The following is a 10,698-nucleotide window of genomic DNA, read 5'->3' as shown; positions in this document are numbered from 1 at the left end:
GTACACATGAGAGCCACAGAAACCCACTGAACAAGTCACACTCTCAGCCTCAAGATAGCAATGACAAACCCCTTCTTGAAGAAACTTGACAGGAAAACCCTGTGATAGATTTAGGGTCACCAAAGTCAGAAATGGCTTGAAGGCGCACACAACAAAAAATAATTATATACATACTTTAAAAATACAAGATTAGATCATTGTTCTATTACATTTAAATAATATAGTACAATATGGCTCACTTCCAATGAGAAATCACAGCACTATTTGTGACAATATTGTGGTCCTCCTATTTTTAGAATATAACACTCCATAGAAAGCCTGTTTAATCTGTATTTTATGTAAAACGTACAGGACCTTTATAAGACATATATACAAAAATTAATAACTTAGTTGGAATGTGTACCCACTTTTTCTTCAGACTAGCATTTGGCAAAACTCAAGTGCTAACCTTCCATTTCCTAGAGTTTATTATTCAATTTTCTGTGTTTTAATACTGCATTCCAGATTCGGCAGACAAGACCACCACTGTATGAAGGGAAAATAATAATAATTTTAGTTTCAAAATCTATTGGAAAGCATCTGCTTCCAGAATTATGGAATATTTTTCTTACCGAAGTCTTAGCAGTCTTAAATCATCCTTTGTAATATGGTTTAGAACATCACTGAGTGTATAATCCTCTTGAACAAACTGAAAAACAAATTATTTCAGCCTTTAAAATATGAGCCAGTCATAGTTGATAAAATCTGAGAGTTTTTCATCTATTTAATCTTACCCTGTCAATTGCTTCTGAATTAGCTCTTTGTTCTTTCAACCACTCAATAAGTTCTTCATCTACATTATAGTCAAGAGGAGAGGAGGCTGGCTTAATTTCTGAAACAATTCAGACACATTTAGTAAATAATTACATTATAAAGAACCACACTGCCCAAACATCCTGTTTGGTGTATTCAGAACAAATAGAACTGAAGGCATAGTACTATCACTTCAACATACACAAGTAAATGTACAGTACCTTTCATTTCCATACCTACCAGTGGTTTTCAACTGTAGCTGAAGGAGATGCAAATGCTGATTTTTTTGCTCCAGTGTTTGCTGTAAGAGCACCTGATATTCTGTCTCCTTTTTTACCAGATTTTCCAGTAGTCTGTACAATAAAACACAAGTCAGAGTTGAATTTGACTCACTTTTCCCTCCATAAAATATATAATGGTGATACAGGTTGAGTTTCCCATACACATAGTCTGAAGGTAATTTTGTACATAAAACAAAGTAAAGGTATGAAGGGAAATTGCCAGGGACCCTGTTTCTGTCATAATGGAGATCTCTCACAGGAAGGTTGGAACCATCAGCTAGCTGCTTCCTGAACAATGAAGGATCCCCTTAAATGAAGGTTGGGTGTGTTGCACCAGAATTCAGTGTATAGTGTTGTAACTGTGGTGTTTATGCATAAGTAAAGACTATACCAATTGTTCAGCATTTCTATCTCACCCTGGCTTGCCTAGAATTTTATGGATGAATTTTTTTACTTCTTAAGCTTCCTGCTACAATAGTAACTAGGAACCAAATTGCAGGCTGTCAGCCCAGCACAGCCCATTGTTGAACTGCAACTCTCAGCATTCTTCACCATTGGCTATGCTAGTGAAGACTGCTGGAAATTGCCATTCAATAACATTGGGAAGGCTGTACAATTCTCATCCTGTTACAGCAATTTCAAAACACTGATGGCTAAAAGAAAAGCTTGTGCAATCAAAGACATATCCTAAGTGGGCAGAATGTACTGTTTCACCCATTTAGTTTGATGTTCTTCCCTTGCCCTGGCAACTATCAAGTCTTGGGAGGGTAAATGATGCTGTTGCATCTTTTGGGGAGGACAGATGCAATTCAGATGATGAAAAAGCAACTAGTCTTAGTTGAGAAGGGGGAAGAAACAAGTGTGTGCTCACAGGTGTAGTACTGTACACTCTCCTTCACAGCACCAGTGACATCTCCCAGAGATTGACAGCTGTGGTGGAGATAAGTTTTAGATGGGGCACAAAAGGTTGGAGAACAGGACTATTTGCTACCCCACTGTGCCCCCTTCAAAAAGAGGTACAGTAGAGTCTTGGTTAACCGTCCTTTGGTTATCTGACATTCTGGATTATAATATATAAAGAAATCTCTGGACTGAAACACCTAGTGCCGGGTTTGTGCTATGTGCACCTGTTCTCTCTGATGTGTCCAATCCTAAGGCTACAAGAAGGGAGAAAAGGAAAGTCTATATTGCTGCAATGCGAGATGTGCAGTCATTTCTTTATCCATGGATTCTTCATACACAACCATTCATGGCTTTAAAATATTAAAACACAGTGGGACCTCGGTATCTGTAGACTTGCCATCTGCTGTTTTAAGCATTTGCAGATGGCATTCCCCCGTTGTCCCCAATGGCGGTGTGGCCACTTGCATATATGTTCCATAAAACAAACCTTAATTTTGACATTTTATATAAGGGACACCATTTCATTATGCCATTGTATTTAATGGGACTTGAGCACTCACGGATTTTGTTATCCATGGTGGTCCTGGAAGCAAACCCTGATACCAAGGACCCACTGTAAAGATTCGGAAAAGCAGAAGAAATAATGTGAATAGCAAATCAACACTGTATAAAGAAGTTGACTTGATGGGAAAAAACAACAAAACAAACAGCCACTGTGTTTGGTGGTTATGTAACTAGCCCCTGAGCAGTGGAGGCTCACCTGACTGCAGCATATACACCACAAAGATAGTCAGGAAAATTGGTAAATGGCATTTCAAGCACACTTAAACTGCACATGGACAAATTGGAGGTGAGCTCATTACCTGTTAGTTTCCTGCTTAAGCTTGCTTAATTGCAAGCTGAGCTGCTGTTGAGTATCAAGAGGTGCAGAAGAAGGGAGTATGCATGCTCCAGATGCTACAACTGGTTCGTCATTTCTTTTTTGCTCTGCTTGTTGGTAATTGTCCTCTACTTCATCTGCATCTTTATCAACTCCTTCAGTTTCTGATGCTGGTTCAAAGTGAGCTCGAAGTTCTGCACAAAATAAAAGAATCTTAAAGCGAATTCTTTTACTATTACGTATAAATCTTGCATCAAATCAACCTTTTTTCTTGGTACCTATAGCTATATATTTTAAAATATCTAGCATGGTATAGTGGTTTGAGTGTTGGATGATGACTTTGGAGATCAAGGTTCAAATTCCCGCTGAGCCATGAAACCCACTGGGTGACATTTGGCAAGTCCCACCCTCTCAGCCTCAAAGGATGGAAGTGGCAAAAAACCTGCCAAGAAAATCCTGTGTTGCCTTAGATTCGCCGTAAGTCAGAAACAACTTGTAGGAACACAACAATAACAATAACCATAACAATAAATTATTTCTTAAACAGCTGCTACACACTTTTCAAACAATACAGATGGTTAAGAGAGCATTAAAAATTGGATCAGATCTGAGTGCTATATTAGAATCAGTGTTTAAAGAAACCACTCATCCGATGTTGTGATAAAGCAGGTAATCTAAAGTTATAGCAGCTGGGACCTGGAGAAAGGAGTGGCCTTTTCTCCAACATAAAAAAGTATTGAGTAATCTGATTGTAGAGACTGAATGGTATGAAGTTTATTCCACTGCTATAGTCACCTGAACAGACGAAGGAAGAGAGTTGCTAGTTTAAAAATACACTCAGTGTTCCATTTATACATGACAGTAAGCAGCATACTAGAGCAAGATATAAACATCTACACATATTTTAAAGCTAAAAAAGCCAGGCAAGCAGTCTTATCATGTTTCAGCATGTTAAGAGTAGTTTAGTGGCATAAGTTTGACTTCTGGAATGAAACTTCTGCTCCAGTAGTTGCCTGGTTCACCAACATAATAACTACTGTCAGAGGCATTCTGGGCTGGGCTTTAACCTGCATGAAAACTGGGTACATAGATTTCACAGTGGTGTCACCATTCTTTTCACCCAGCCCAGGCACAATATGCTCAGACTTAAAACTTTTGTCAGAGCATCTAAGGACTGTTTACTTTCAGGAATATACTTCCTACTTACCAGTATCAGTCACTACTTCCTCTAAGGGTACATAAACAATCCTGTTCTTTGTCTCAGGACTGACTGACTGATCCAGAGAGATGCAAAATAATTACTTACATCCAGTGCAGGTTGATTGGAAGAGGATAAGACCATAATTATAAAGAAATGCAGCAAACAGTCTCCTCTGTGGATAGGTACTTCAGGATCACATAACACTTCTAAAAAAGTTTTTAATTTCCTTTTACACAGTATACTTGCAGTTCTCTCTAACACAAGTATGTATTATCACATTGGTCCATTCATACTTAATTGTTTGTTACTTTGCTTTGGCTTACCTGGAATAAGAATAGTGACAGCAGCTTGAACTGCACGTCGTATTATATTATCCATAGCAAACATCCAATGAGGCCTGATCAAATGGTTCCTTAGTACTTTGTTCACCTATAAGGACAAAGCAAAATAAAATCATTTGTTTTAACTATCAACTTGCCATCCAGAAAAGAAATATAGAAAAATGCCTGTTTACAGTCAACACATACATTTCAATTGGATCAACTGCCATTTCCTGTAACTGTGGTTATATTAGAATAGGACTACAACTAACTTTATGATCATGTATTGTAAGGAAAAAGATGTTTTGCTTTGTGGAAATTCAGTCTTTTCTATTGGAATGAACATGTTTCTAGAGCATCACCAATGCCCATGGTGCTTTATAGGATAGTAAGTGAAAAAGAGGATGCTGCACTGAGGAGTTTATATGCTGAGATCCTGCATTAAGAGATGGGGCATTGAAGTTTCACCCAGGTGGGACTATGCCATGGACCTTTCTGAAGGTCCTCTGTAGTTATCCAACTATCTATAGAGACAAATCTGGACGATCCTCTGTTGTTTCCTCTACACACACTTTCTCTCTCCTGGCCACAGCATGGCCATGTTGGGGGCAGGACACAGGAAAGTGAGTTTTGAGGAAGTGATTACAGAAGAGATATATATATCAAAAAGCCCTGCCCATGGTGAACATATATCATTAACAGGACCTCTGAAAACACTGAGTAGGATTTATAGGAATTAGAGCCCAACAACAGATGGACACCACAAGTTCCCCACTCCTGGTCTACATTTTAGCTAATATACTATGGTTTTTTTACTTGAAGAATTTCCAAGTTTGCAAATGTTCAACCAGATTACTGAGCCTTTTACTGAAGTATCTCAATTTCATAGGCATTAGTTTGATTATTTCCAACTACATTACAGGAAAAGCAAATGGAGTTACTAGAATGCTCTATTTATAGTAGATGTATATAAGAACTGAAGTCTTCATTTTCTTTAGGCCTACCACTTAATATTGTGCTTTGTTACACAGTACTGATGAGACTTGTTTCTGCAATAAAATGTCTTGCGGATTTGTTTTTGTTCATTCTGCCTTGCATCTTTGATCTTCCGCAAGGCATTGGCAGGCAGCAGCCGCTACATGATATTCCACTATTTTCTCTTTCCCTGCTTCTTCTATTAGCATACTGGCATTCCCTGCTTAAATAACAGCAGGTCATGTAAAACACTCACTGGGGATTACCACTAGCTGGCCCAAGGAACTATGTATCCATGAATCTAGTTTATAAGAGCAGAACATTTGTCTTTCCAACATTTTAAATATACTTTGATATAACATACAGCATCTTGAAATCCAAACAACACTAGATGAATCTGGTTGATAGAAGTACTGTCAAAGTCTAGATCAATTTTCAGTTTGGATATTGTTGATGCCATAACTCTGTGTTCAGGAGAGCGTATGAAATCTCTCAGAATCCCAATTATCTGCTTGATGTGAGCAACTGAAAGATGCAGTTCTTCAGAACTCTGGGGGAAAAAAACAAATATTCAAAATGAAAGAAACCCAACAACCCTCACATCAGCAAACCATAAATTCCATGGATCTAAATGGCTAGCATGGTGAAGTAGTTTGAGTATTGGATTATGAGTCTGGAGATAAGGATTCAAATTCCTACTCTGCCATAAAACCCCACTGGGTGACCTTGGGCAAGTTGCTAAAGGTAACACCCACAAACAAATCTTGCCAAGAAAACCCCATGTTAGGTTTGCCTTAGGGTCACCATAAACTGGAAATATATTGAATGCACACAGCAAAACAACAACAACATTCTGTTTCAGCTATTTAGTTAAACATACTCGTCCCTCCACATTTGCTGGGGTTAGGGGTACAGGACCCCTGTGAATATGGAAAGACTGCAAATAACAAAAACACTCTGTTTTTACCTGGGAAAGCACCTCTCTAGGAATCTCTAGGTCCTCCAGTGCAACTGTGTGGTCAACATCTGCCAGACATTGAGCATAGAATTGCACTGGAGGAGCTCCAAATTAGTGGAGTGTTCTTTAGGAAACTTTAGTTCAGGTCCTTCAGTGCGATTTTTGGTTAAAGTTGACCATAGAGTTGTGCTGGAGGACCTAGATATTCCTAGAGAGAACATATTAATAAAATCCATGAATAATCAAATTTGCAAAAGTCAAAGGCACAAATGTGGAGGGACAAGTATGTAAATTTAGTTTACACATCCATAACTGTACCATATTCCTGATTGCTACTGAGTCACTGTAACCCTATTGCCTTGACTGTACCCCCGCACCACAGGCAACAGGTGTATGAAAAGAAGAAGGTCCATTGTGCCAGTGACTGGCACATAGGTAAATGACATTTCCATCAGGTTTGAGGACAGGGTTTGGGCCAGAAGCTGATACAAAATACTGGCTGACACCCTTATTTCTTTAGCAGGCAACCAGTAAAACCTGAATCACACCATTATGACAACAAATAATTTAGAAACAGACCTAGTATTTGAAACAAAACTTTGTGTGGAACTATGTCCAAAATATGACTTTATTTGCTTCTTTTTATGCATATGTATGTAAATGTACATGCATGCACAGACAGTACTGGGGCCACTAGGATGCTGCAAGAAGGATTAAAACATAGATTGGAATATTAAAGAAGCCTGTTGGAAATAATCACTTCCTGGACATGTCAGGCCAGGGAAATCTCACCAGCATTGATTTCTACTCTTAAATGAGCAGCATCTTTATACTCCCCCAAGATTCTTGATGCATTCCAGGCTATGAGTGAAAGTGTGGGTGACAGTAGGATTGCACTGCTCAGAAGACTTAGTTCAACACAGAGACCAAACCCATCTGAGCACATGAAATGGTGGGAAGCTTGGTGGTGATATTAACAATGCTAATTTGTCGTTGCAAGGAAGATGCTTGGCATTATTCTGGGAGCTGACTGATTATCTTTCTTTTAACATTTTAATCCACTGGAAGAGTTCTGCATATTTTGTTTTCCCTACTTGCTTCAGGTTATCAGGTTCCACACATAAATTTCTAGCAGTAATTCCAAATTGTTTGAAAATATATATTTTGATTATTCTTAAAACAAGGTTCAATACTGGCTTCCTATTAATTGGAGTTAAGTTTCAGAGTTTGCCATGGAAACATGTCCATTCTCATGTCAGAAATGCTGCTTTTCTTCTTGTTGTGCCCCTTCAAGCTGCTTCCAACTAATGTTGCTCCTAAGATGAACCTATTATGGGTTTTCTTGGCGAGATTTGTTCAAAGGAGGTTTGCCTTTGCCTTTCTGTGAGGCTGAGAGAGTGTGAGTTACCCAAGACCACTCAGTGGGTTTCCATGGCCAAGTGGGCATTTGAACCCTGGTCTCCAGAGCCACAGTCCTATGCTCAAACCACAACACTACACTGACATACTTAAATCTGGTTAGCCTTAACTAGGTTCACCATTTAATCCTGACAGAGTTGAAAAGCCAGTTAATATCAAGTACAATTAAGGTGGAATACAAAATGTGTTCATAATAGGAATGGGTTTCTGTGGTTGCTGCCACAAGCAGAGACAAACAGGAGCACCAGCTGTAGCACTTAAGTACAGAGAAGTCTAAGGTAAACACCCCTCAATTAATATGTAGCATACTAGGCTCAATATATGTTACACTGTGAATATATGCACTACAAAGTTACTGCAGTTTGATACAGAAGTCAGGTTGATGTTTTAAAAATGTTTTAATCCTGGTATTGTTTTAAATTGGTTTTGAATTGCCGATTGCCTTGGGAATCCTTGTGGCCTGGGAGGTGAGACAGAAATACAACAAATAAATATGTTGTGTACAGAGGGACTTTTTTTCCAACTTTGTCATCAACCATTCTGGGATTAAAAAAAAGGGGGGGCGGAATCTAGCAGCTTCTTTAAAAAACATACAGTACGTCTAAAGAAATGCACTGAAATCCACAAAACTGCATGCTGAAAAATCAGTCGTAAAGGCGGTTCTAGATTCCTTTTTCTCACACACCCATTTTCTTTTTTATGCTGTAAACACTCCAGGCTCCACAAGGACAGGGCAGTACAGGACAGATGTGCCAGGAGACTACTGTTCTTGTTGCTGCAGTCTATAGTGTTTGGTAGTTTATAAAATATCTGTCTGTCTGTCTTCCCATTTTGGCAGACTCACTATTTGCCACTTTTGTCAGTTAATGTTATCAACAACAGATGGCAGTCTTCCATTAGGCATGTCACAACTACTTTGATTCATGGATTAAATCAGTTAGGAAAAGAACACAGGCAGAATAGAAGCTAAATGCAACACTAATGCAATCAGGCTCCACGACTGAGCTTCAGCTAAAGTGGTTAGAATTAATTTCAATTCTTTGTGTAGGTCAAATTGCTCAGGATGCTTTCCTAACATAATGCTCCTGAAAGCCACTTTAAAAGCATCCCAGATGGCCAGAATTCTGTGGTGCTGGCAACGCAGGGTTTTACAGAATGACATGAACATGACTGCTAGTGAGAACAGTGCAGAGAAGCAGAAGAAGGAATCTGTCATCACACCCTCACAAGGAGGCTGGTCACACCATCCTGCAGCAATCCTGCTCACCAGTGCCACTGGACTCCATGCTTGGTTCAGTAAACTGGCTTTTAAAGACGCTGAGCAGGATCATGGCCATGCCTAAACCAAACCTCTTTTCTGAGTATTGTAAAATGGAAAGCGTGCCATTTACAATGCGGTTTGTCCTACTGGCTTGTAGAGGACTGCTGTCCCAAAACCCCAGAAAGCCTTGCATTCTAACAGTTGTTATGGATTAAAAAGCAACCTTTACATAAGTCTCTTGACTCCTTTTAATTTTACATAACAACAGTATCCAGAGAAAAATGCTTGGAGAACAACAGCAGGATGACACTATCGACAGGGAGCAGTGGCAGCAATACACCAAAGAAGAAGGTTGTCATCCACACTCCTCCCAGTTGGTAATCACACAAAGACATCTCTCCTGCTTAGCTGCATTTAGGGACCTCATATCCTGTGTTTGCCATGATCCTTTTTAATTTAATTCTATCAGATATTGACTTCTTCCTGCTTCTTGTACAGCCACTGGACAGAAAGCAATCAGCATTGGAATGGAAACAGCTGTTAAATATAGACATTTATTGTATGCTAGACACTACGCAAGTGCTTGCTTTCTTTATAACACACCCCTTCCTTATGCAATTTTCAGCAAGACTGAAAGGAGAAGGAATATAAATTATTTTGATTCCAGCCATTCTACCTTGATTTTTTGTCTACACTAAAAACTACTTGCATAGTCCCCTGTGGCTCATCGCCTTCTTTACAATATTTTTTTTTGCCTTCTTTTACTTTGAAATAACTCTAAATCTATTTGATGGCTACAACAACACAGCTTTACCTGATCATGTTTGTGTTTATGTCGGAGACCTCAAGGCTCCATCATCAGAGTATATGTGTGTAAAAAGGGGAAAATAGGAGAGGCACTTCCTCTTTATCTTTAAATTGCATTTCCTTGGAAGAACCACATGCTATCCAAAAGGTGGCCATCCTTCCTCCGCCTGTACAAAGGCCATTTATGTATATGGTATATGATTATTAAAAGTAGAATTCCCTTCATCCTGTGATGGCAGACCATCTGAAACCTGATAGGCTTTCAGTGTCTTAGAAAATGCATTTCCCCCAAATCAGGTGTGGGAGAGGCTCTTGGTTCTACCAGTTTTCACGCTGTTAGGCAATTATTCCCATTTCCCTTCTAAATCAGGTTCTGGAAGTTCAGTGGCCTATGGGCCACATACAGCCTTTGGAGAGCCCTCATGTGGTTTTTGGCACCCTCTAGACCTTAACTTACACCCACATCTCCCCAGATCAAAAGGAAATTGACTGAAAAAAGCACAACTTTGGCACAACAAAACAGTTTGGAAGCACAGTTTTTCCCCTAAACCCTATTTCTGGGATCCCTACTCTTTAAATGGTCACGAATAAAATTCAAAATGAGCAGAGGGACCCAAACATGACTTCTGGTTGAGGATAATGGAATGTATGAAGCCTTTGATTAGCCAAGGGGATGTGATATGGCCCTCAGACCCGCTGCTGTTCCCAGCCCATTTCTAATATTTTTATACTGCATATCCTATACCTTTATTATAAAACAACTATATAATGTTTTTTTCCAAACAAGAAATAATCTTCGAATAGATAGTATCACCTGGGCTACACAATCCTGTAAATTGGAAGCAACTTGATTCTGCTCTTCCTTGGATTTTGTAGAGAATGCACGACTTTCACTGTCTTT

At 39.1% G+C, this 10,698-nt stretch overlaps 1 protein-coding gene across 1 annotated transcript in view; it reads right to left on the bottom strand.

Annotated features, from left to right (window-relative positions):
• Positions 1–443: 443 nt before the first annotated feature.
• Positions 444–10,698, bottom strand: part of MAP3K15 (mitogen-activated protein kinase kinase kinase 15) — a 96,598-nt gene continuing 86,343 nt past the window's right edge. Inside the window, 8 exon segments of the mRNA XM_042458397.1 lie at positions 444–525; positions 612–688; positions 774–871; positions 1,033–1,145; positions 2,840–3,050; positions 4,381–4,486; positions 5,717–5,902; positions 10,612–10,694. Coding sequence (XP_042314331.1) covers positions 444–525; positions 612–688; positions 774–871; positions 1,033–1,145; positions 2,840–3,050; positions 4,381–4,486; positions 5,717–5,902; positions 10,612–10,694 — 956 coding nt within the window.

This window comes from Sceloporus undulatus, chromosome 3 (assembly GCF_019175285.1).
Source record: "Sceloporus undulatus isolate JIND9_A2432 ecotype Alabama chromosome 3, SceUnd_v1.1, whole genome shotgun sequence".
Taxonomy (NCBI): Eukaryota; Metazoa; Chordata; class Lepidosauria; order Squamata; family Phrynosomatidae; genus Sceloporus; species Sceloporus undulatus.
The sequence above is the reverse complement of the archived record's forward strand: the minus strand, read 5'-3'. Positions and strand labels throughout refer to the sequence as shown.